Here is a 26,578-nt window from a genome sequence, read left to right on the forward strand (position 1 = left end):
TTGTCTCTGGTAATATCTTTCCCTCTCCTGTTGTCTCTGGTAATATCCTTCCCTCTCCTGTTGTCTCTGGTAATATCTTTCCCTCTCTCCTGTTGTCTCTGGTAATATCCTTCCCTCTCTCCTGTTGTCTCTGGTAATATCCTGCCCTCTCTCTCCTGTTGTCTCTGGTAATATCTTTCCCTCTCTCCTGTTGTCTCTGGTAATATCCTTCCCTCTCCTGTTGTCTCTGGTAATATCGTTCCTGTTGTCTCTGGTAATATCTTTCCCTCTCTCCTGTTGTCTCTGGTAATATCCTTCCCTCTCTCCTGTTGTCTCTGGTAATATCCTGCCCTCTCTCTCCTGTTGTCTCTGGTAATATCCTGCCCTCTCTCTCCTGTTGTCTCTGGTAATATCCTGCCCTCTCTCTCCTGTTGTCTCTGGTAATATCCTGCCCTCTCTCTCCTGTTGTCTCTGGTAATATCCTGCCCTCTCTCTCCTGTTGTCTCTGGTAATATCCTGCCCTCTCTCTCCTGTTGTCTCTGGTAATATCCTGCCCTCTCTCTCCTGTTGTCTCTGGTAATATCCTGCCCTCTCTCTCCTGTTGTCTCTGGTAATATCCTGCCCTCTCTCTCCTGTTGTCTCTGGTAATATCCTGCCCTCTCTCTCCTGTTGTCTCTGGTAATATCCTGCCCTCTCTCTCCTGTTGTCTCTGGTAATATCCTGCCCTCTCTCTCCTGTTGTCTCTGGTAATATCCTGCCCTCTCTCTCCTGTTGTCTCTGGTAATATCCTTCCCTCTCTCTCCTGTTGTCTCTGGTAATATCCTGCCCTCTCTCTCCTGTTGTCTCTGGTAATATCCTGCCCCCTCTCTCCTGTTGTCTCTGGTAATATCCTGCCCTCTCTCTCCTGTTGTCTCTGGTAATATCCTGCCCTCTCTCCTGTTGTCTCTGGTAATATCTTTCCCTCTCTCCTGTTGTCTCTGGTAATATCCTGCCCTCTCTCTCCTGTTGTCTCTGGTAATATCCTGCCCTCTCTCTCCTGTTGTCTCTGGTAATATCCTGCCCTCTCTCTCCTGTTGTCTCTGGTAATATCCTGCCCTCTCTCTCCTGTTGTCTCTGGTAATATCCTGCCCTCTCTCTCCTGTTGTCTCTGGTAATATCCTGCCCTCTCTCTCCTGTTGTCTCTGGTAATATCCTGCCCTCTCTCTCCTGTTGTCTCTGGTAATATCCTTCCCTCTCTCTCCTGTTGTCTCTGGTAATATCCTGCCCTCTCTCTCCTGTTGTCTCTGGTAATATCTTTCCCTCTCTCCTGTTGTCTCTGGTAATATCCTTCCCTCTCTCCTGTTGTCTCTGGTAATATCTTTCCCTCTCTCCTGTTGTCTCTGGTAATATCCTGCCCTCTCTCTCCTGTTGTCTCTGGTAATATCTTTCCCTCTCTCCTGTTGTCTCTGGTAATATCCTGCCCTCTCTCTCCTGTTGTCTCTGGTAATATCCTTCCCTCTCTCCTGTTGTCTCTGGTAATATCTTTCCCTCTCTCCTGTTGTCTCTGGTAATATCCTGCCCTCTCTCTCCTGTTGTCTCTGGTAATATCTTTCCCTCTCTCCTGTTGTCTCTGGTAATATCCTGCCCTCTCTCTCCTGTTGTCTCTGGTAATATCTTTCCCTCTCTCCTGTTGTCTCTGGTAATATCTTTCCCTCTCTCCTGTTGTCTCTGGTAATATCCTGCCCTCTCTCTCCTGTTGTCTCTGGTAATATCCTGCCCTCTCTCTCCTGTTGTCTCTGGTAATATCTTTCCCTCTCTCCTGTTGTCTCTGGTAATATCCTTCCCTCTCTCTCCTGTTGTCTCTGGTAATATCCTGCCCTCTCTCTCCTGTTGTCTCTGGTAATATCCTGCCCCCTCTCTCCTGTTGTCTCTGGTAATATCCTGCCCTCTCTCTCCTGTTGTCTCTGGTAATATCCTGCCCTCTCTCCTGTTGTCTCTGGTAATATCTTTCCCTCTCTCCTGTTGTCTCTGGTAATATCCTGCCCTCTCTCTCCTGTTGTCTCTGGTAATATCCTGCCCTCTCTCTCCTGTTGTCTCTGGTAATATCCTGCCCTCTCTCTCCTGTTGTCTCTGGTAATATCCTGCCCTCTCTCTCCTGTTGTCTCTGGTAATATCCTGCCCTCTCTCTCCTGTTGTCTCTGGTAATATCCTGCCCTCTCTCTCCTGTTGTCTCTGGTAATATCCTTCCCTCTCTCCTGTTGTCTCTGGTAATATCCTTCCCTCTCTCCTGTTGTCTCTGGTAATATCCTGCCCTCTCTCTCCTGTTGTCTCTGGTAATATCTTTCCCTCTCTCCTGTTGTCTCTGGTAATATCCTGCCCTCTCTCTCCTGTTGTCTCTGGTAATATCCTTCCCTCTCTCCTGTTGTCTCTGGTAATATCTTTCCCTCTCTCCTGTTGTCTCTGGTAATATCCTGCCCTCTCTCTCCTGTTGTCTCTGGTAATATCCTGCCCTCTCTCTCCTGTTGTCTCTGGTAATATCCTGCCCTCTCTCTCCTGTTGTCTCTGGTAATATCCTTCCCTCTCTCCTGTTGTCTCTGGTAATATCTTTCCCTCTCTCCTGTTGTCTCTGGTAATATCCTGCCCTCTCTCTCCTGTTGTCTCTGGTAATATCTTTCCCTCTCTCCTGTTGTCTCTGGTAATATCCTGCCCTCTCTCTCCTGTTGTCTCTGGTAATATCTTTCCCTCTCTCCTGTTGTCTCTGGTAATATCCTGCCCTCTCTCTCCTGTTGTTTCTGGTAATATCCTGCCCTCTCTCTCCTGTTGTCTCTGGTAATATCCTGCCCTCTCTCTCCTGTTGTCTCTGGTAATATCCTTCCCTCTCCTGTTGTCTCTGGTAATATCCTGCCCTCTCTCTCCTGTTGTCTCTGGTAATATCTTTCCCTCTCTCCTGTTGTCTCTGGTAATATCCTTCCCTCTCTCCTGTTGTCTCTGGTAATATCCTGCCCTCTCTCTCCTGTTGTCTCTGGTAATATCCTGCCCTCTCTCTCCTGTTGTCTCTGGTAATATCCTGCCCTCTCTCTCCTGTTGTCTCTGGTAATATCTTTCCCTCTCTCCTGTTGTCTCTGGTAATATCCTTCCCTCTCCTGTTGTCTCTGGTAATATCTTTCCCTCTCTCCTGTTGTCTCTGGTAATATCCTGCCCTCTCTCCTGTTGTCTCTGGTAATATCCTGCCCTCTCTCCTGTTGTCTCTGGTAATATCCTGCCCTCTCTCTCCTGTTGTCTCTGGTAATATCCTGCCCTCTCTCTCCTGTTGTCTCTGGTAATATCCTGCCCTCTCTCTCCTGTTGTCTCTGGTAATATCCTGCCCTCTCTCTCCTGTTGTCTCTGGTAATATCCTGCCCTCTCTCTCCTGTTGTCTCTGGTAATATCCTGCCCTCTCTCTCCTGTTGTCTCTGGTAATATCCTGCCCTCTCTCTCCTGTTGTCTCTGGTAATATCCTGCCCTCTCTCTCCTGTTGTCTCTGGTAATATCCTGCCCTCTCTCTCCTGTTGTCTCTGGTAATATCCTGCCCTCTCTCCTGTTGTCTCTGGTAATATCCTGCCCTCTCTCTCCTGTTGTCTCTGGTAATATCCTGCCCTCTCTCTCCTGTTGTCTCTGGTAATATCCTGCCCTCTCTCTCCTGTTGTCTCTGGTAATATCCTGCCCTCTCTCTCCTGTTGTCTCTGGTAATATCCTGCCCCCTCTCTCCTGTTGTCTCTGGTAATATCCTGCCCTCTCTCTCCTGTTGTCTCTGGTAATATCCTGCCCTCTCTCTCCTGTTGTCTCTGGTAATATCCTGCCCTCTCTCCTGTTGTCTCTGGTAATATCCTGCCCTCTCTCCTGTTGTCTCTGGTAATATCCTGCCCTCTCTCTCCTGTTGTCTCTGGTAATATCCTGCCCTCTCTCTCCTGTTGTCTCTGGTAATATCCTGCCCTCTCTCTCCTGTTGTCTCTGGTAATATCCTGCCCTCTCTCCTGTTGTCTCTGGTAATATCCTGCCCTCTCTCTCCTGTTGTCTCTGGTAATATCCTGCCCTCTCTCTCCTGTTGTCTCTGGTAATATCCTGCCCTCTCTCTCCTGTTGTCTCTGGTAATATCCTGCCCTCTCTCTCCTGTTGTCTCTGGTAATATCGTTCCTGTTGTCTCTGGTAATATCGTTCCTGTTGTCTCTGGTAATATCCTGCCCTCTCTCTCCTGTTGTCTCTGGTAATATCGTTCCTGTTGTCTCTGGTAATATCGTTCCTGTTGTCTCTGGTAATATCGTTCCTGTTGTCTCTGGTAATATCGTTCCTGTTGTCTCTGGTAATATCGTTCCTGTTGTCTCTGGTAATATCCTTCCCTCTTTCCTGTTGTTTGATATCTCATGGACTCTTCTATTTCCTGTCCAGTGTTTCATTCTCCTCTCTCCCTCCCCAGATGAGACCGACAGTCCCAGTCTGTCTGATAAGTGGATTCAGATCCTGGCCCCTCCTGCCCACCTACTATCTCCGAACCGTGCCCTGGCTTTGACCCCTGACCTCGGCCCCCTCCCCTTAAAGACCCCCCCGCACCCCGACCCGTCATCCAGCGACCCCCAGGGGCCCGACGCCAAACGCCACCCCGCCACCGAGCTCCCACTCTGGGGAGAAGAACTACCAGACTGCCGTGCAGACGTGCAGAGCCCTCCGCTCCCCCAGCCCAACATCGGCAAGCTGGTTGGGGGTGAGGAGGGCTCGTCTAGCCCCCCTCCGTACCACCACCACTCCTCTATCAGCCCCTCTAGTCCAGCCAGCCCTGCCCTCAACGGGCTCAGTGAAGATCCCCGCAAGGGGAACCAGACAAGGGTGACCCCTTTAGACCACCACCAGCCCCCCACACCCTCGGACCCACGTACTGATGCCTCTGTGGGGGAGAGGGGTGATGGAAGCTCTCACGTTAGTCACACACACTTGACCATTGAGGAGAGGCTGGGAGGGGTTGAGGCGATAACAGAGAAGGTTAACTCCAAGCCAGAGACTGAGAGAGCTGGTGCCTGGTCACCTATTCAGGACAGTGGTGGGGAGGAGGCTGTAATGGCTGGGGTACAGTCACATGAGGAAGGAATCCCTAAGAGGGAAAGTCATGGAAATACTGTTAAAAATGGATTGATGGAGGGACCGACAGAGCGGAAGGAGTGTAGGAATTCCTCTCAGAAGCAGAAGAGGTTGATAGGAGAAATGGAGAAGGAGAGCAGAGGTGGTCAGGATGGAGAGGTGGTTCTTACCAGTGGCATGACTACTGAAGAAGAGGAGGACCGAGGGAGCAGAGAGGAGGAGGAGGAGGACCGAGGGAGCAGGGAGGAGGACAAAGGGAGCAGAGAGGAGGGCCAGTCTCTCCCCCCTCCTCCCTCCAAGGAGGACTCCGTAACAGAGGAGAAGGAGATGGAGGAGAGCAACCTAGAGAACGGAGGAGATGGCAGTGTTCCCTCCAAACTCAACAACACTCGTCTGCAGCTGGTAAGCGTGCCGTTCGGCGGAGCGCGTCCCAAACAAGCGGTCACTCTAAAACTCCAGATCCCCTGGTCGCTATCCGGACAGGTCCAGAACCAACTATCACCTACCGTTAACACCACCACCGCCGTCTGCAAGAACCATGACAACCGTGCCGGTGACATAACCATGGATACAGGAACCGTCGTTGCCGGGGGTGACCCTGGTGGTTGTGTCGCTGTTGTTAACGGGGTGTTGCTAAACGGGTCTCCGTCGTCATCGTCGGGCCTGGTGCTGGGGTCAGAGAGCAGCCCGGACAATGACCTCCAGGCAGGGTATCACCACCAGGGGGCTCTGCCCAGGAAACAGCTCTCCTCCCTGGGGGAGGTAGCCCCCGTGTGGGTCCCTGACTCCCAGGCTCCAGTCTGTATGAAGTGTGAAGTCCGCTTCACCTTCACCAAGAGGAGGCATCACTGCAGGGCCTGTGGAAAGGTGGGTGCAGAGTCTATTATGTATTGCTCCTTTATTTTGACAGGAAGTCGATGCTGAGACCAAGGTCTGTTTTCCAGGTCAGCCCTGTTTAACACAACAATACACATCAATAAACACATTAAAATACATGTTGTTATACAGAACAAGACGGGAAAAGTAGACCCCAATGATAAACATTGTTCAGTAACAAGGTCTCCTAACATTTGTCTGAAATGCATCCTATTTTGGAGTGCTTGGGAGATCATTCCACACATACGGTGCTGAAACACTCACAGCAGATGTAGCTAACTCAGTGGAGATTAAAGGGACGTCCAGAGTTAGTCATCCCTGTGGGTCTGGTGACTCGTATGTCTGTAATTTAACAATGAAGTGAAGTATGGCGGAAGTTTGCACAAGAGGGCTTTATAAACAGAGAGCAGTGCATTGATCTATGAGACTTGAGGGCCAGCCTCCCTTCTGATACAGAATGCAGTGATGTGTACTGAAGCCATGATCCCGTAATAAAGCGTAGGGCACTATGGTAAACAACACAGGAGCAGCTCTATTCTCGTAGACTACGCCGTCCTTTCTCGTAGACTACGCCGTCCTTTCTCGTAGACTACGCCGTCCTTTCTCGTAGACTACGCCGTCCTTTCTCGTAGACTACGCCGTCCTTTCTCGTAGACTACGCCGTCCTTTCTCGTAGACTACGCCGTCCTTTCTCGTAGACTACGCCGTCCTTTCTCGTAGACTACGCCGTCCTTTCTCGTAGACTACAGCGTTCTAGTAGACTGTACCACTAAAGTCTAAAGCCAGAATGAATGATTTGTTTTCTGATATTTAACTAAATGACCTATTCCTATAAAATAAACCCATTTGAATTGTTGAAGCTGGGTTGTTATAGGATGTTCTAGGATAGCTGAATCTTGCACTGGGACAGGTATGGACTTGTGGATAAGCACGGTCTCAGTTTCCCAAGGTCACACACACACACATATACACACACACACACACACTCCCTCCCCCAGCGGGAAGGGGAAGCTGTGAGATTTCATTACAAATGTGTGCCTGAACGGTGTGTGTGGATGAATTCGGTGTATAAGCTGAGGCTGGAGAGGAGGATGCTTAACATTAAGGTACAGCGGAGGTCGTGACCTTATCTCTCACACAGAGACACGACATGCTGGCACTCCAGAGCAGGGTTAGGGGGTCAATTCCAGTCCATTCAGGAAGTACACTGAAATTCCATCTCCAATTCTCTTCAATGTCTCTCCAGGTGTTCTGTGCTGCCTGCTGCAGCCTGAGTGTGTGTGTGTGTGTCTCTCTCTCCAGGTGTTCTGTGCAGCCTGAGGAGCAGACTGATCTCCATGGACAGGAAGGAGGCCAGAGAGGTGTAATATAATTGAGTGTGTGTGTGTGTCTCTCTCCAGGTGTTCTGTGCAGCCTGCTGCAGCCTGAGGAGCAGACTGATCTACATGGACAGGAAGGAGGCCAGAGTCTGTATCACCTGTCACTCTGCCCTACTGAGTGGTGAGTCACTATTACTACAGATCTAGGATCAGCTTACTCCATCCCATTCCTGACCTTAACCATGAGATACTGATTTAACAAAAGGTCTAGGATCAGCTTACTCCATCCCATTCCTAACCTGAACCATGAGATACTGATTTAACACACGGTCTAGGATCAGCATACTCATCCCATTCCTAACCTGAACCATGAGATACTGACTTAACAGGTCTAGGATCAGCTTACTCCATCCCATTCCTGACCTGAACCATTAGGATGTTAACACAATACTGATCCTAGGTCAGCGTCTAGAATCAACTTCATGTCTACGTCCTACTTCAATATCTTTGCAGTCACTTTGGTTTGGTTGGGGTTTGGTCTTCTTACATTTTTTGGTAAAACTCTTGGCCCTAGTTGTAAGGTGTGGAAAAACTCCTGGCCCTAGTTATATGGCAGAGCGTTAGTCTACTGCTTAACTTCCTGTCAGTTAAATTCCTATACATATCCTCGTCCTAATCATCAATATCTCAAATCAAATTGGGGTTTAATTGAATCCTATATTGATCCTATATCTCACTATATCAATCTTCATCCAATATCTCATATCAATATAGATCCTATATCGCCCTATATTGATCCTATATCCCATATCAATATAGATCCTATATCGCTCTGTATAGATCTTATATCTCATTATATCAATATAGATCCTATATCGCCCTGTATAGATCCTATATCGCTCTGTATAGATCCTATATCTCACTATATCAATATAGATCCTATATCGCCCTGTATAGATCCTATATTGATCCTACATCTCCCTGTATTGATTCTGTCTCCGTATATTGATCCTATATCTATATTGCCCTATATTGATCCCATATTGCCCTATATTGATCCTATGTCGCCCTATATTGATCATGTATATCTCCCTATATCAATCTTGATCCTATATTGATCACATATCGCCCTATATTGATCACATATCGCCCTATATTGATCACATATCGCCCTATATTAGCCCTATATTGATCCTATATTAGCCCTATATTGATCCTATATTAGCCCTATATTAGCCCTATATTGATCCTATATTAGCCCTATATTGATCCTATATTAGCCCTATATTGATCCTATATTGATCCTATATTAGCCCTATATTGATCCTATATTAGCCCTATATTGATCCTATATTAGCCCTATATTGATCCTATATTAGCCCTATATTGATCCTATATTAGCCCTATATTGATCCTATATTAGCCCTATATTGATCCTATATTAGCCCTATATTGATCCTATATTAGCCCTATATTGATCCTATATTAGCCCTATATTGATCCTATATTAGCCCTATATCTCCCTATATTGCTCCTATAGTGATTCTATATCATCCTATATCACCCTATATTGATTATATATATATCCCTATATTGATATTGATCCTATATCGCTCTATATTGATCCTATATAGATTCTATATCGCCCTATATTGATCACATATCGCCCTATATTGATCACATATCGCCCTATAGTGATCCTATCACACTATAGTGACCCTATAGTGATCCTATATCGCTCTATATTGATCCTATATCGCCGTCTCCATTTTCCCTCAGCTCATTCGTGGGGGGGTATGTGTGGTGGGTCTAACCAGAGTCCTAACCCCAACAACCCAGCACAGTACTGCAGCACCATCCCACCTCTGCAGCAGATCCAAACCTCAGGGGCGCTGGACTCCCTTCCTCCCACTGGCATGGTCCCTGTGGGTGTTCTCAAAACACCCGGCTCGGAGGGTAATAACCTCTCCATTACACACCTCAACACCAGGGACCTGTTCATTAGGCACCAAACGGAATCAAACTGACTGGAACAGGGAGTACCTGACTTTAGCCAATAAGACATTTCCGTTGCAATATGTTTTGCTATGTTGTGCACTAATGAATACGACCCTGTACAACCTCTCCCATAGACATCTGACATCTTTGTTTCACTTCCTCTTAATGACCTCTTCTCCTTTCTCACATATAGGACTAGTTTTCATTCTAGTTGCATTTCTTTTGATAATAGTTTTGGTTTTCTGTAAACGTTTGATTTTATGTAACCTGTGTTTGTGTGTGTCACAGGGTCCAAAGTTTTCCACCCGCGGGAGCGGAGGAGGGTGTGGTTTGCAGATGGAATCCTGCCCAATGGGGAAGCGGCAGAATCCCCCAAGCTCCCTGCTACCAGCCCCGCCCCCTCGCAAACATTGGCTGTCTCACAGTGTTCCAACAAATCCTTCGCTTCTGATTTGCGAGAGGTACAGTTGGGCACCGAAGGTCAAAAGATCACATCTTACAGTTTGTTAAAGAGGATTTTTTAGTAAAAGTCCATTTACCATTTTTATAATTGATATTCTGAGGTTGGTTTATAGTCCTGATTCATCAGGAGGTTTAGCAACGACTGACTGATTAGGAGGAAACACGCCTGGACAAGTTGAGCCTGGATTGACCTCAGCATTTCTAGAATGAAAAGCCTTTTCATACAGACGGTTTTCCCATCAGCAGCAGCGACGTGTAACCAGAGTATGTAGTTTAGTTGTTGACGTTTGTCAGGACTCGGCATGCCTGGTAGAATAGCAGCAGGTTAGGAGGTGACTCACCACTCAGCTTGTCTGTAGACTAGCAGCTTTTAATGCCTTTCTGTCTGTACTGATCTGACTCATCCAATGACTGGAACTCATAACACACACCTCTCTGAATTCGTCAATGTGAATATGAAGGGTTGTCTGCCAATTACAAATTTAATCAGCCTTCTACAATTCTCCACACCTGTTTTTCTGTACTTAAACCCTCTCCTCCTCCCTCCAGGCATCGTCCCCTGCCCCTGCGGCCACCGTGGGAAGCCCTGTAGGCAGCTCCATCAGTCTAATTCCGGAGGACGGACTTCCTCCCATCCTCATCTCCACCGGAGTTAAAGGAGGTATGAGAGGACACAGCACAGGTGCTTAACCCCCTCCCCCATCCTCCCTCACTGTCGATCGCGCCTTAACCCCCCCCCCCATCCTCGCCTCACTGTCGATCGCGCCTTAACCCCCCCCATCCTCGCCTCACTGTCGATCGCGCCTTAACCCCCCCCATCCTCGCCTCACTGTCGATCGCGCCTTAACCCCCCCTCCCCCATCCTCGCCTCACTGTCGATCGTGCCTTAACCCCCCCTCCCCCATCCTCGCCTCACTGTCGATCGCGCCTTAACCCCCCCCCATCCTCGCCTCACTGTCGATCGCGCCTTAACCCCCCCCATCCTCGCCTCACTGTCGATCGCGCCTTAACCCCCCCCATCCTCGCCTCACTGTCGATCGCGCCTTAACCCCCCCTCCCCCATCCTCGCCTCACTGTCGATCGCGCCTTAAACCCCCCTCCCCCATCCTCGCCTCACTGTCGGTCGCGCCTTAACCCCCCCTCCCCCATCCTCGCCTCACTGTCGATCGCGCCTTAACCCCCCTCCCCCATCCTCGCCTCACTGTCGATCGCGACTTAAACCCCCCTCCCCTATCCTCGCCTCACTGTCGGTCGCGCCTTAACCCCCCCTCGCCCATCCTCGCCTCACTGTCGATCGCGCCTTAACCCCCCTCCCCCATCCTCGCCTCACTGTCGATCGCGCCTTAACCCCCCCCCCCTCCCCCATCCTCGCCTCACTGTTGATCGCGCCTTAACCCCCCCTCCCCCATCCTCGCCTCACTGTCGATCGCGTCTTAACCCCCCTCCCCCATCCTCGCCTCACTGTCGATCGCGCCTTAACCCCCCTCCCCCATCCTCGCCTCACTGTCGATCGCGCCTTAACCCCCCCCCATCCTCGCCTCACTGTCGATTGCGCCTTAACCCCCCCTCCCCCATCCCCGCCTCACTGTCGATCGCGCCTTAACCCCCTCCCCCCCCCCCATCCTCGCCTCACTGTCGATTGCGCCTTAACCCCCTCCCCCATCCCCGCCTCACTGTCGATCGCGCCTTAACCCCCCCCCCATCCTCGCCTCACTGTCGATCGCGCCTTAACCCCCCCTCCCCCATCCTCGCCTCACTGTCGATCGCGCCTTAACCCCCCCTCCCCCATCCTCGCCTCACTGTCGATCGCGCCTTAACCCCCCCTCCCCCATCCTCGCCTCACTGTCGATCGCGCCTTAACCCCCCCTCCCCCATCCTCGCCTCACTGTCGATCGCGCCTTAACCCCCCCCATCCTCGCCTCACTGTCGATCGCGCCTTAACCCCCCCCATCCTCGCCTCACTGTCGATCGCGCCTTAACCCCCCCCTCCCCCATCCTCGCCTCACTGTCGGTCGCGCCTTAACCCCCCCCTCCCCCATCCTCGCCTCACTGTCGATCGCGCCTTAACCCCCCTCCCCCATCCTCGCCTCACTGTCGATCGCGCCTTAACCCCCCCCTCCCCCATCCTCGCCTCACTGTCGATCGCGCCTTAACCCCCCCTCCCCCATCCTCGCCTCACTGTCGATCACGTCTTAACCCCCCTCCCCCATCCTCGCCTCACTGTCGATCGCGCCTTAACCCCCCCCCATCCTCGCCTCACTGTCGATTGCGCCTTAACCCCCCCCTCCCCCATCCCCGCCTCACTGTCGATCGCGCCTTAACCCCCTCCCCCCCCATCCTCGCCTCACTGTCGATCGCGCCTTAACCCCCCCCCCATCCTCGCCTCACTGTCGATCGCGCCTTAACCCCCCCCATCCTCGCCTCACTGTCGATCGCGCCTTAACCCCCCCCCATCCTCGCCTCACTGTCGATCGCGCCTTAACCCCCCCCCATCCTCGCCTCACTGTCGATCGCGCCTTAACCCCCCCCCATCCTCGCCTCACTGTCGATCGCGCCTTAACCCCCCCCCCATCCTCGCCTCACTGTCGATCGCGCCTTTAACCCCCCCCCATCCTCTCTGAATGGGGAAAGGGACTTAGTGTGTTGTTTCTCCACCAGCAGCACCACCCTCAGACTATGCGGTGGAGGAGCGTCCCTCTGAGACCCTTCTGATGCAGCAGCTGGAGGAGGGAGGTCCTGACCCGTTGGTGTTTGTGCTCAACGCTAACCTGCTGGCCATGGTCAAACTGGTCAACTGTGAGTGTCTCCGTAGGTCCTTCCAGCTCCAACTGGCTACACATGTATCGTTTCATGTACTGTAGATGTCATAATAAACTGGCACTATGACATCACTCTGAGGATCTTGTCTGGGTTGTTTTTCCTCACACTAGTAGAGAATTAAATATATAGTTGAGAGAATATATTTAACCCCCCCCCCCCCCCCCCACTATGATGCCACAGTACTGTCACTCATTACTAGAATCACATTCTGCATTCTATTGTAAAATTATCTTGTTTTCTAACCTTCTCTCGGCTCTCCCTTCCTGTAGACGTAAACAGGAAGTGTTGGTATGTGACCACTAAGGGGATGCATGCAGTGGGCCAGGCTGAGGTGGTGGTGCTGCTGCAGTGTCTGCCTGACGAGAAGAGCATCCCCAAAGACCTCTTCAGCCACTTCGTACAGCTCTACCAGGAGGCCCTCACAGGTTAGTTTAATATACCTCCACTAGGAGGCCCTCACAGGTTAGTTTAATATACCTCCACTAGGAGGCCCTCACAGGTTAGTTTACTATACCTCCACCAGGAGGCCCTCACAGGTTAGTTTACTATACCTCCACCAGGAGGCCCTCACAGGTTAGTTTACTATACCTCCACCAGGAGGCCCTCACAGGTTAGTTTACTATACGTCCACTAGGAGGCCCTCACAGGTTAGTTTACTATACCTCCACCAGGAGGCCCTCACAGGTTAGTTTACTATACCTCCACCAGGAGGCCCTCACAGGTTAGTTTACTATACCTCCACTAGGAGGCCCTCACAGGTTAGTTTACTATACCTCCACCAGGAGGCCCTCACAGGTTAGTTTACTATACCTCCACCAGGAGGCCCTCACAGGTTAGTTTACTATACCTCCACCAGGAAGCCCTCACAGGTTAGTTTACTATACCTCCACCAGGAGGCCCTCACAGGTTAGTTTAATATACCTCCACCAGGAGGCCCTCACAGGTTAGTTTAATATACCTCTTCCAGGAGGCCCTCACAGGTTAGTTTAATATACCTCCACCAGGAGGCCCTCACAGGTTAGTTTAATATACCTCCACCAGGAGGCCCTCACAGGTTAGTTTAATATACCTCCACCAAGAGGCACTCACAGGTTAATTTTTATATACACTACTGGTCAAAAGTTTTAGAAGACCTACTCATTCAAGGGTTTTTCTTTATTTTCACTATTTTCTACATTGTAGAATAATAGTGAAGACATTAAAACTATGACATAACACATTAAATAATCTAGTAACCAAAATGGTGTTAAACAAATCAAAATATATTTGAGATTCTTCAAAGTAGCCACCCTTTGCCTTGATGACAGCTTTGCACACTCTTGGCATTCTCTCAACCAGCTTCTCTGCACTGCCCTATGGGACTCCCGATTACGGCCGGTTGTGATACAGCCGTGATCGAACCCGGGTCTGTAGTGACGCCGTTAGCAGTGCCTTAGAGCCCTGCGCCAGTCATAAAAACATGGCTGAAAAGTGACTTGTAGTAGGACATGTAAAATGTCCTCTTTACTGCCTGCTGCTGTAGTGATGGTGAGGCTCGACCTCGTCACTAAATATGGTTCAAACATTTAGTGTCCTGTTTTCAGGCTCGCTGAGGCTATCTCCCTCCAGGCTAGATAGGTCAGGTGTCATGCCAAGGTTACCTGACTTGTGTCCCTGTTGGCCCCCAATTCCCTATGTACTATTTACCTGGCCTACTTTTGATCAGTCCTCTCTTTTCTTTGTAATGAATATAACATCAGAAATAAATAAGAAACAGAACAAATCTGAGGGGGCACGTGCCCCCTATGGGCATGATGCCTCTGGGAGTCTCTAGTGTCCCCCTATGGGCATGATGCCTCTGGGAGTCTCTAGTGTCCCCCTATGGGCATGATGCCTCTGGGAGTCTCTAGTGCCCCCTATGGGCATGATGCCTCTGGGAGTCTCTAGTGCCCCCTATGGGCATGATGCCTCTGGGAGTCTCTAGTGCCCCCTATGGGCATGATGCCTCTGGGAGTCTCTAGTGCCCCCTATGGGCATGATGCCTCTGGGAGTCTCTAGTGCCCCCTATGGGCATGATGCCTCTGGGAGTCTCTAGTGCCCCCTATGGGCATGACGCCTCTGGGAGTCTCTAGTGCCCCCCTATGGGCATGATGCCTCTGGGAGTCTCTAGTGCCCCCTATGGGCATGATGCCTCTGGAAGTCTCTAGTGCCCCCTATGGGCATGATGCCTCTGGGAGTCTCTAGTGCCCCCTATGGGCATGATGCCTCTAGTGCCCCCTATGGGCATGATGCCTCTGGGAGTCTCTAGTGCCCCCTATGGGCATGATGCCTCTGGGAGTCTCTAGTGCCCCCCTATGGGCATGACGCCTCTGGGAGTCTCTAGTGCCCCCTATGGGCATGACGCCTCTGGGAGTCTCTAGTGCCCCCTATGGGCATGATGCCTCTGGGAGTCTCTAGTGCCCCCTATGGGCATGATGCCTCTGGGAGTCTCTAGTGCCCCCTATGGGCATGATGCCTCTGGGAGTCTCTAGTGCCCCCTATGGGCATGATGCCTCTGGGAGTCTCTAGTGCCCCCTATGGGCATGATGCCTCTGGGAGTCTCTAGTGCCCCCTATGGGCATGATGCCTCTGGGAGTCTCTAGTGCCCCATATGGGCATGATGCCTCTGGGAGTCTCTAGTGCCCCCTATGGGCATGATGCCTCTAGTGCCCCCTATGGGCATGATGCCTCTGGGAGTCTCTAGTGCCCCCTATGGGCATGATGCCTCGGAGTCTCTAGTGCCCCATATGGGCATGATGCCTCTGGGAGTCTCTAGTGCCCCCTATGGGCATGATGCCTCTAGTGCCCCCTATGGGCATGATGCCTCTGGGAGTCTCTAGTGCCCCCTATGGGCATGATGCCTCTCGGAGTCTCTAGTGCCCCCTATGGGCATGATGCCTCTGGGAGTCTCTAGTGCCCCCTATGGGCATGACGCCTCTGGGAGTCTCTAGTGCCCCCTATGGGCATGACGCCTCTGGGAGTCTCTAGTGCCCCCTATGGGCATGATGCCTCTGGGAGTCTCTAGTGCCCCCCCTATGGGCATGATGCCTCTGGGAGTCTCTAGTGCCCCCTATGGGCATGATGCCTCTGGGAGTCTCTAGTGCCCCCTATGGGCATGATGCCTCTGGGAGTCTCTAGTGCCCCCTATGGGCATGATGCCTCTGGGAGTCTCTAGTGCCCCCTATGGGCATGATGCCTCTGGGAGTCTCTAGTGCCCCCTATGGGCATGATGCCTCTGGGAGTCTCTAGTGCCCCCCTATGGGCATGACGCCTCTGGGAGTCTCTAGTGCCCCCTATGGGCATGATGCCTCTGGGAGTCTCTAGTGCCCCCTATGGGCATGATGCCTCTGGGAGTCTCTAGTGCCCCCCTATGGGCATGATGCCTCTGGGAGTCTCTAGTGCCCCCCTATGGGCATGATGCCTCTGGGAGTCTCTAGTGCCCCCCTATGGGCATGATGCCTCTGGGAGTCTCTAGTGCCCCCCTATGGGCATGATGCCTCTGGGAGTCTCTAGTGCCCCCCTATGGGCATGATGCCTCTGGGAGTCTCTAGTGCCCCCCTATGGGCATGACGCCTCTGGGAGTCTCTAGTGCCCCCTATGGGCATGATGCCTCTGGGAGTCTCTAGTGCCCCCTATGGGCATGATGCCTCTGGGAGTCTCTAGTGCCCCCCTATGGGCATGACGCCTCTGGGAGTCTCTAGTGCCCCCTATGGGCATGATGCCTCTGGGAGTCTCTAGTGCCCCCCTATGGGCAAAGACTCTGGGAGTCTCTAGTGCCCCCCTATGGGCAAAGACTCTGGGAGTCTCTAGTGCCCCCTATGGGCTTGACACCCCTGGAAGTCTCTAGTGCCCCCTATGGGCATGACGCCCCTGGAAGTCTCTAGTGCCCCCTATGGGCATGACGCCCCTGGAAGTCTCTAGTGCCCCCTATGGGCATGACGCCTCTGGGAGTCTCTAGTGCCCCCTATGGGCATGATGCCTCTAGTGCCCCCTATGGGCATGATGCCTCTGGGAGTCTCTAGTGCCCCCCTATGGGCATGATGCCTCTGGGAGTCTCTAGTGCCCCCCTATGGGCATGATGCCTCTGGGAGTCTCTAGTGCCCCCTATGGGCATGACGCCTCTGGGAGTCTCTAGTGCCCCCTATGGGCATGACGCCTCTGGGAGTCTCTAGTGCCCCCCTATGGGCATGATGCCTCTGGGAGTCTCTAGTGCCCCCCTATGGGCATGACGCCTCTGGGAGTCTCTAGTGCCCCCTATGGGCATGATGCCTCTGGTAGTCTCTAGTGTCCCCTATGGGCATGATGCCTCTGGGAGTCTCTAGTGCCCCCTATGGGCATGACGCCCCTGGAAGTCTCTAGTGTCCCCTATGGGCATGATGCCTCTGGGAGTCTCTAGTGCCCCGATGCCTCTGGGAGTCTCTAGTGCCCCCTATGGGCATGATGCCTCTGGGAGTCTCTAGTGCCCCCTATGGGCATGATGCCTCTGGGAGTCTCTAGTGCCCCGATGCCTCGGAGTCTCTAGTGCCCCCCTATGGGCATGATGCCTCTGGGAGTCTCTAGTGCCCCCTATGGGCATGATGCCTCTGGGAGTCTCTAGTGCCCCCTATGGGCATGATGCCTCTGGGAGTCTCTAGTGCCCCCTATGGGCATGATGCCTCTGGGAGTCTCTAGTGCCCCCTATGGGCATGATGCCTCGGAGTCTCTAGTGGCCCCCTATGGGCATGATGCCTCTGGGAGTCTCTAGTGCCCCCTTTGGGCATGATGCCTCTAGTGCCCCCTATGGGCATGATGCCTCTGGGAGTCTAGTGCCCCCTATGGGCATTACGCCTCTGGGAGTCTCTAGTGCCCCCTATGAGCATGATGCGTCTGGGAGTCTCTAGTGCCCCCTATGGGCATGACGCCTCTGGGAGTCTCTAGTGCCCCCTATGGGCATGATGCCTCTAGTGCCCCCTATGGGCATGATGCCTCTGGGAGTCTCTAGTGCCCCCTATGGGCATGATGCCTCTCGGAGTCTCTAGTGCCCCCTATGGGCATGATGCCTCTGGGAGTCTCTAGTGCCCCCTATGGGCATGACGCCTCTGGGAGTCTCTAGTGCCCCCTATGGGCATGACGCCTCTGGGAGTCTCTAGTGCCCCCTATGGGCATGATGCCTCTGGGAGTCTCTAGTGCCCCCCCCTATGGGCATGATGCCTCTGGGAGTCTCTAGTGCCCCCCCTATGGGCATGATGCCTCTGGGAGTCTCTAGTGCCCCCTATGGGCATGATGCCTCTGGGAGTCTCTAGTGCCCCCTATGGGCATGATGCCTCTGGGAGTCTCTAGTGCCCCCCTATGGGCATGACGCCTCTGGGAGTCTCTAGTGCCCCCCTATGGGCATGACGCCTCTGGGAGTCTCTAGTGCCCCCTATGGGCATGATGCCTCTGGGAGTCTCTAGTGCCCCCCTATGGGCATGATGCCTCTGGGAGTCTCTAGTGCCCCCCTATGGGCATGACGCCTCTGTGAGTCTCTAGTGCCCCCTATGGGCATGACGCCTCTGGGAGTCTCTAGTGCCCCCTATGGGCATGACGCCTCTGGGAGTCTCTAGTGCCCCCTATGGGCATGATGCCTCTGGGAGTCTCTAGTGCCCCCCTATGGGCATGATGCCTCTGGGAGTCTCTAGTGCCCCCCTATGGGCATGACGCCTCTGGGAGTCTCTAGTGCCCCCTATGGGCATGACGCCTCTGGGAGTCTCTAGTGCCCCCTATGGGCATGACGCCCCTGGAAGTCTCTAGTGTCCCCTATGGGCATGATGCCTCTGGGAGTCTCTAGTGCCCCGATGCCTCTGGGAGTCTCTAGTGCCCCCTATGGGCATGATGCCTCTGGGAGTCTCTAGTGCCCCCTATGGGCATGATGCCTCTGGGAGTCTCTAGTGCCCCCTATGGGCATGATGCCTCTGGGAGTCTCTAGTGCCCCGATGCCTCTGGGAGTCTCTAGTTCCCCCCTATGGGCATGATGCCTCTGGGAGTCTCTAGTGCCCCCTATGGGCATGATGCCTCTGGGAGTCTCTAGTGCCCCCTATGGGCATGATGCCTCTGGGAGTCTCTAGTGCCCCCTATGGGCATGATGCCTCGGAGTCTCTAGTGGCCCCCTATGGGCATGATGCCTCTGGGAGTCTCTAGTGCCCCCTTTGGGCATGATGCCTCTAGTGCCCCCTATGGGCATGATGCCTCTGGGAGTCTAGTGCCCCCTATGGGCATTACGCCTCTGGGAGTCTCTAGTGCCCCCTATGAGCATGATGCCTCTGGGAGTCTCTAGTGCCCCCTATGGGCATGACGCCTCTGGGAGTCTCTAGTGCCCCCTATGGGCATGACGCCTCTGGGAGTCTCTAGTGCCCCCCTATGGGCATGATGCCTCTGGGAGTCTCTAGTGCCCCCTATGGGCATGACGCCTCTGGGAGTCTCTAGTGCATTACCATTTCTAGTATTGTGTAGGATCTATAGCAGGGCTGTCCAACCCTGTTCCTGGAGAGAGACCCTCCTGTAGGTTTTAACTCCGACCCTGTTCCTGGAGAGAGACCCTCCTGTAGGTTTTCTGTCCAACCTTTACGGAACATACCTGATTCAGCTAGTTAACATGTTGGTGAGCAGCACTAAATTAAGGACTGAACCTCCAGGATGGTAGCTCTTCAGTAAGCAGGTTGGGCCACCCTGACCTGTATCTTTCTTTATATTTTACAACTGGGACGATGAAACCTGTATATTGGTGGCATTATACTGTCTATGTGGGCTGGCTTGAATATCTCGGAGATGAGAGGGCTAGTCAATAGGTTGATGAATCCTGTACTAGTTGGTACTAGATACTGTACGTCTGTAATGTACAGTCAGTTGGCGACTTGGTGTTATATTTTGGATGTACTAAGTAAAAGCAGAGTCCTGCGTCTTGCCGTTTGAGTGTATTAATCTCTAAGCTTCTCACATGGAATTATGCCGAGGAACACAGAGTTAGTTTTCACTTGTCAAATCTACTGCTGCCTGCAGGGGATTCTAAAGAACAGTTGATATCCTTCCTCTTCCTCTCAACTCTTCCTCCCCCTCTCCTCTTCACTGATCCTGTCTCCTCCCTCCTATCCTCTCTGCTCATCTCCCCTCTTCCTCTCTCATCTCCTGTATCCTCCTTCTGTACATCTTGTACTCCTATATGGACATTATTTGTTTTGCATCCAAAGACCATTGAAGCTGTGAGCTGTGTATTCACTCCTTAATTGTTTTTATTTTATTTAAAAAATATATTTACCCACTCTCCCCAATTTCGTGATATCCAATTGGAAGTTACGATCTTGTCTCATTGCTGCAACTCCCCAACGGACTCTGGAGAGACGAAGGTCAAGAGCCGTGACCTGCCAAGCTGCACTGCTTCTTGACACGATGCCCACTTAACCCGGAAGCCAGCCGCACCAATGTGTTGGAGGAAACGCCTTCCAACTGACAACCGAAGTCAGCTTGCAGGCGCCCGGCCCGCCACAAGGAGTAGCTAGAGCATGATGAGCCAAGGAAATCCCTCCGGCAAAACCCTCCCCTAACCCAGACGATGCTGCGCCAAATAAAAGGAGTTTTAACACTTAAACTCTTCTATTCTCTCCAACTGGGCCATTTGTTCTTCACCTCTCCTCTTCTTCACTTCTCCTCCCTCTCCTCCTTCTTCCCTCCCTTTCCTCCCCTCTTTCTTCTAACCCATGTTCTCCTCCTCCCTCTCCTCCTTCTTCCCTCCCTCCCTCTCCTCTTTCTTCTAACCCATGTTCTCCTCCTCCCTCTCCTCCTTCTTCCCTCCCTCCCTCTCCTTCTTCCCTCCCGCTTCCCTCCCTCTCCTCCTTCTTCCCTCCCTCCCTCTCCTCCTTCTTCCCTCCCTCCCTCTCCTCCTTCTTCCCTCCCTCCCTCTCCTCCTTCTTCCCTCCCTCCCTCTCCTCCTTCTTCCCTCCCTCCCTCTCCTCCTTCTTCCCTCCCTCCCTCTCCTCCTTCTTCCCTCCCTCCCTCTCCTCCTTCTTCCCTCCCTCCCTCTCCTCCTTCTTCCCTCCCTCCCTCTCCTCCTTCTTCCCTCCCTCCCTCTCCTCCTTCTTCCCTCCCTCCCTCTCCTCCTTCTTCCCTCCCTCCCTCTCCTCCTTCTTCCTTCCCTCCCTCCCTCTCCTCCTTCTTCCCTCTCCTCCTTCTTCCCTCTCCTCCTCCTTCCCTCTCCTCCTCCCTCCCTCTCCTCCTCCCTCCCTCTCCTCCTCCCTCCTTCTTCCCTCCCTCCCTCTCCTCCTTCTTCCCTCCCTCCCTCTCCTCCTTCTCTCCCTCCCTCCCTCCCTCTCCTCCTTCTTCCCTCCCTCCCTCTCCCTCCCTCCCTCCCTCCCTCCCTCCCTCTCCTCCTTCTTCCTTCCCTCCCTCCCTCTCCTCCTTCTTCCCTCTCCTCCTTCTTCCCTCTCCTCCTCCTTCCCTCTCCTCCTCCCTCCCTCTCCTCCTTCTTCCCTCCCTCCCTCTCCTCCTTCTTCTTCCCTCCCTCCCTCTCCTCCTTCTTCTTCCCTCCCTCCCTCTCCTCCTCCTTCTTCCCTCCCTCCCTCTCCTCCTTCTTCTTCCCTCCCTCCCTCTCCTTCTTCCCTCCCTCCCTCTTCTTCCCTCCCTCCCTCTCCTTCTTCCCTCCCTCCCTCTCCCTTCCCTTCCCTCCCTCCCTCTCCTCCTTCTTCTTCCCTCCCTCCCTCTCTTCTCCCCTCCCTTCTTCTTCCCTCCCTCTCCTTCTTCTTCTTCTTCCCTCCCTCCCTCCCTCTCCTTCTTCTTCTTCCCTCCCTCCCTCCCTCCCTCTCCTCCTTCTTCTTCCCTCCCTCCCTCCCTCCCTCTCCTCCTTCTTCTTCCCTCCCTCTCCTCCCTCTTCTTCCTCCCTCCCTCCCTCCCTCTCCTCCTTCTTCTTCCCTCCCTCCCTCTCCTCCTTCTTCTTCCCTCCCTCCCTCCCTCCCTCCCTCTCCTCCTTCTTCTTCCCTCCCTCCCTCTTCTCCTTCTTCTTCCCTCCCTCCCTCCCTCCCTCCCTCTCCTCCTTCTTCTTCCCTCCCTCCCTCCCTCCCTCTCCTCCCTCCTCTTCCCTCCCTCTCCTCCTTCTTCCCTCCCTCCCTCCCTCTCCTCCTTCTTCTTCCCTCCCTCCCTCCCTCCCTCTCCTCCTTCTTCTTCTTCCCTCCTCTTCTAACCCATGTTCTCCTCCTCCCCTCCAGGCAATGTCCTGACCCACCTGGGCCATTCGTTCTTCACCCAGAGTTTCCTTGGCAGCAGGGAGCATGGAGGTTTCCTCTACGTCACCCCGTCTTTCCAGTCCCTCCAGGACCTGATGCTCCCCAACCCCCCCTACCTGTTCGGGGTGTTACTGCAGAAGTGGGAGACCCCCTGGGCCAAGATGTTCCCCATCAGACTCATGCTGCGTCTGGGCGCCGAGTACAGATGTGAGTACGGATGGATGGATGGGTTGGTTTAGCTTTGGGGATGGTTGGTTTGGTTTGGGTTAGCTTTGGGGAGGGATGGTTGGTTTGGGTTAGCTTTGGGGATGGTTGGTTTGGTTTGGGTTAGCTTTGGGGATGGATGGGTTGGTTTGGGTTAGCTTTGGGGATGGATGGGTTGGTTTGGGTTAGCTTTGGGGATGGTTGGGTTGGTTTGGGTTAGCTTTGGGGATGGATGGGTTGGTTTGGGTTAGCTTTGGGGATGGTTGGTTTGGTTTGGGTTAGCTTTGGGGATGGATGGGTTGGTTTGGGTTAGCTTTGGGGATGGATGGGTTGGTTTGGGTTAGCTTTGGGGATGGATGGGTTGGTTTGGGTTAGCTTTGGGGATGGATGGGTTGGTTTGGGTTAGCTTTGGGGAGGGATGGTTTGGTTTGGGTTAGCTTTGGGGATGGTTGGTTTGGGTTAGCTTTGGGGATGGATGGGTTGGTTTGGGTTAGCTTTGGGGATGGATGGGTTGGTTTGGGTTAGCTTTGGGGATGGATGGGTTGGTTTGGGTTAGCTTTGGGGATGGATGGGTTGGTTTGGGTTAGCTTTGGGGAGGGATGGGTTGGTTTGGGTTAGCTTTGGGGAGGGATGGTTGGTTTGGGTTAGCTTTGGGGAGGGATGGTTGGTTTGGGTTAGCTTTGGGGAGGGATGGTTGGTTTGGGTTAGCTTTGGGGAGGGATGGTTGGTTTGGGTTAGCTTTGGGGAGGGATGGTTGGTTTGGGTTAGCTTTGGGGAGGGATGGTTGGTTTGGGTTAGCTTTGGGGAGGGATGGTTGGTTTGGGTTAGCTTTGGGGAGGGATGGTTGGTTTGGGTTAGCTTTGGGGAGGGATGGTTGGTTTGGGTTAGCTTTGGGGAGGGATGGTTGGTTTGGGTTAGCTTTGGGGAGGGATGGTTGGTTTGGGTTAGCTTTGGGGAGGGATGGTTGGTTTGGGTTAGCTTTGGGGATGGATGGGTTGGTTTGGGTTAGCTTTGGGGAGGGATGGTTGGTTTGGGTTAGCTTTGGGGATGGATGGGTTGGTTTGGGTTAGCTTTGGGGATGGATGGGTTGGTTTGGGTTAGCTTTGGGGATGGATGGGTTGGTTTGGGTTAGCTTTGGGGATGGTTGGTTTGGTTTGGGTTAGCTTTGGGGATGGATGGGTTGGTTTGGGTTAGCTTTGGGGAGGGATGGTTTGGTTTGGGTTAGCTTTGGGGATGGATGGGTTGGTTTGGGTTAGCTTTGGGGATGGATGGGTTGGTTTGGGTTAGCTTTGGGGATGGATGGGTTGGTTTGGGTTAGCTTTGGGGATGGATGGGTTGGTTTGGGTTAGCTTTGGGGATGGATGGGTTGGTTTGGGGATGGATGGGTTGGTTTGGGTTAGCTTTGGGGATGGATGGGTTGGTTTGGGTTAGCTTTGGGGATGGATGGGTTGGTTTGGGGATGGATGGGTTGGTTTGGGTTAGCTTTGGGGATGGATGGGTTGGTTTGGGTTAGCTTTGGGGATGGATGGGTTGGTTTGGGTTAGCTTTGGGGATGGATGGGTTGGTTTGGGTTAGCTTTGGGGATGGATGGGTTGGTTTGGGTTAGCTTTGGGGATGGATGGGTTGGTTTGGGTTAGCTTTGGGGATGGATGGGTTGGTTTGGGTTAGCTTTGGGGATGGATGGGTTGGTTTGGGTTAGCTTTGGGGATGGATGGGTTGGTTTGGGTTAGCTTTGGGGATGGATGGGTTGGTTTGGGTTAGCTTTGGGGATGGATGGGTTGGTTTGGGTTAGCTTTGGGGAGGGATGGTTGGTTTGGGTTAGCTTTGGGGAGGGATGGTTGGTTTGGGTTAGCTTTGGGGAGGGATGGTTGGTTTGGGTTAGCTTTGGGGAGGGATGGGTTGGTTTGGGTTAGCTTTGGGGAGGGATGGGTTGGTTTGGGTTAGCTTTGGGGAGGGATGGGTTGGTTTGGGTTAGCTTTGGGGAGGGATGGGTTGGTTTGGGTTAGCTTTGGGGAGGGATGGGTTGGTTTGGGTTAGCTTTGGGGATGGATGGGTTGGTTTGGGTTAGCTTTGGGGATGGATGGGTTGGTTTGGGTTAGCTTTGGGGATGGATGGGTTGGTTTGGGTTAGCTTTGGGGATGGATGGGTTGGTTTGGGTTAGCTTTGGGGATGGATGGGTTGGTTTGGGTTAGCTTTGGGGATGGATGGGTTGGTTTGGGTTAGCTTTGGGGAGGGATGGGTTGGTTTGGGTTAGCTTTGGGGAGGGATGGGTTGGTTTGGGTTAGCTTTGGGGAGGGATGGGTTGGTTTGGGTTAGCTTTGGGGAGGGATGGGTTGGTTTGGGTTAGCTTTGGGGAGGGATGGGTTGGTTTGGGTTAGCTTTGGGGAGGGATGGGTTGGTTTGGGTTAGCTTTGGGGAGGGATGGGTTGGTTTGGGTTAGCTTTGGGGAGGTTTGGGTTGGTTTGGGTTAGCTTTGGGTTGGTTTGGGTTAGCTTTGGGGAGGGATGGGTTGGTTTGGGTTAGCTTTGGGGAGGGATGGGTTGGTTTGGGTTAGCTTTGGGGATGGATGGGTTGGTTTGGGTTAGCTTTGGGGATGGATGGGTTGGTTTGGGTTGGTTGGTTTGGGTTGTGACGGGTTAGCTTTGGGTTGCATTTATTTAATGTTTAAATTTGGAGCGGCTGGGCACAATTTAATGTACAACTCTAATTGTTCAGTTTCTGAAATGTTTTCTGTTTCATGCCCTACTGAACCTGGTGGTTGTGTGTTTCAGTCTACCCCTGCCCTCTGTTCAGTGTGCGCTTCAGAAAACCCCTGTTTGGAGAGACAGGTCACACCATCATGACCCTGCTAGTGGTAAGAATCATGGCTTCACTTCTGCTGTATCACTCATACAGCTCTGGGATCAGATCTGGGATCAGGCTAACAGAGTTTATTTTTAATTTTGATGTGCTATAATGTTATTACTTTACTCTACAGGACTTTTGTAACTACCAGTACACATGTTGCCCATGGTTATCTGACTATGATATAGGCTGTAGACTTTATCAGACTAGATACTGTATGTTATCTGGCTATGATATAGACTGTAGACTTGTTCATTTATCAGACTAGATACTGTATGTTATCTGGCTATGATATAGACTGTAGACTTGTTCATTTATCAGACTAGATACTGTATGTTATCTGGCTATGATATAGACTGTAGGCTTGTTCATTTATCAGACTAGATACTGTATGTTATCTGGCTATGATATAGACTGTAGACTTGTTCATTTAGCAGACTAGATACTGTATGTTATCTGGCTATGATATAGACTGTAGACTTGTTCATTTATCAGACTAGATACTGTATGTTATCTGGCTATGATATAGACTGTAGGCTTGTTCATTTATCAGACTAGATACTGTATGTTATCTGGCTATGATATAGACTGTAGACTTGTTCATTTAGCAGACTAGATACTGTATGTTATCTGGCTATGATATAGACTGTAGACTTGTTCATTTATCAGACTAGATACTGTATGTTATCTGGCTATGCTATAGGCTGCAGGCTTGTTCATTTAGCAGACAAGATATGATTATAAGTCCTGTGACATTATTGAATATGATTTTATAATAATAATATAATTGAACTTAGAGTAGCTGAATAAAATGGAAAGGATTATTTTTTATCCCAAATCAGGAGCGAGTGAAGTGGCTATGTTGAGCGTAAAATCGATCATTTGAAACCGTTCCAAAGCGCTAGATTTAGTTATTTGTCAACTTTAGTTGTGAATGATACAAAACTTTTGAATGCCTTGGAAATGAAAACATATTTAGTTAGCATAATGCGACTATAAGCTATTGGTATTTTGGAAAAGTCGCAAAAAACCCTTGTGCTCTGCTCCTGCGCAGCTGTTCTCTCATCAAGTGATCATACAGGCTATTTCAGCCACAGGTGTATAAAATTGAGTGCAAATCCATGCAATCACCATAGACAAACATTTGGAAGTAGAATGGCTTTACTGAAAGAACTCAGTGGCTTTCAACGTGGCACTGTCATTGGATGCCACCTTTCCAACAAGTCAGTTTGTCAACATTTCTGCCCTGCTCGAGCTGCCCCCGGGTCGACTGTAAGTGCTGTTATTGTGAAGTGGAAACGTCTAGGAGCAACAACGGCTCAACCACGAAGGGGTAGGCCACACAAGCTCACAGAACAGGACTGCTGAGTGCTGAAGCAAGTAGCTTGTAAAAATCGTCTTTCCTCGGGACAATAGAGCCCTGAGTACCAGACCATTAGGACCTGACGGAGGGACAATAGAGCCCTGAGTACCAGGCCATTAGGACCTGATGGAGGGACAATAGAGCCCTGAGTACCAGGCCATTAGGACCTGATGCGGGGACAATAGAGCCCTGAGTACCAGGCCATTAGGACCTGATGGAGGGACAATAGAGCCCTGAGTACCAGGCCATTAGAACCTGATGGGGGGACAATAGAGCCCTGAGTACCAGGTCATTAGGACCTGATGGGGGGACAATAGAGCCCTGAGTACCAGGTCATTAGGACCTGATGGGGGGACAATAGAGCCCTGAGTACCAGGCCA

At 52.0% G+C, this 26,578-nt stretch overlaps 1 protein-coding gene across 6 annotated transcripts in view; it reads left to right on the forward strand.

The window, feature by feature from the left end:
* Window positions 1-26,578, forward strand: part of LOC139560242 (zinc finger FYVE domain-containing protein 9-like) — a 55,837-nt gene that overhangs the window by 16,682 nt on the left and 12,577 nt on the right. For 3 of the 6 annotated variants that reach the window (XM_071376828.1, XM_071376829.1, XM_071376827.1), the window contains exons 4-12: window positions 4,412-5,934; window positions 7,344-7,443; window positions 9,042-9,218; window positions 9,549-9,721; window positions 10,272-10,404; window positions 12,384-12,518; window positions 12,812-12,967; window positions 21,770-21,994; window positions 24,763-24,845. In XM_071376828.1, coding sequence (XP_071232929.1) covers window positions 4,412-5,934; window positions 7,344-7,443; window positions 9,042-9,218; window positions 9,549-9,721; window positions 10,272-10,404; window positions 12,384-12,518; window positions 12,812-12,967; window positions 21,770-21,994; window positions 24,763-24,845 — 2,705 coding nt within the window. Of the gene's footprint in view, window positions 1-4,411; window positions 5,935-7,343; window positions 7,444-9,041; window positions 9,219-9,548; window positions 9,722-10,271; window positions 10,405-12,380; window positions 12,519-12,811; window positions 12,968-21,769; window positions 21,995-24,762; window positions 24,846-26,578 lie in introns of all 6 variants that reach the window. The other 3 variants (XM_071376830.1, XM_071376831.1, XM_071376832.1) reach the window with 3 other exon arrangements.

The sequence above is a fragment of the Salvelinus alpinus genome, chromosome 30 (assembly GCF_045679555.1).
Source record: "Salvelinus alpinus chromosome 30, SLU_Salpinus.1, whole genome shotgun sequence".
Taxonomy (NCBI): domain Eukaryota; kingdom Metazoa; phylum Chordata; class Actinopteri; order Salmoniformes; family Salmonidae; genus Salvelinus; species Salvelinus alpinus.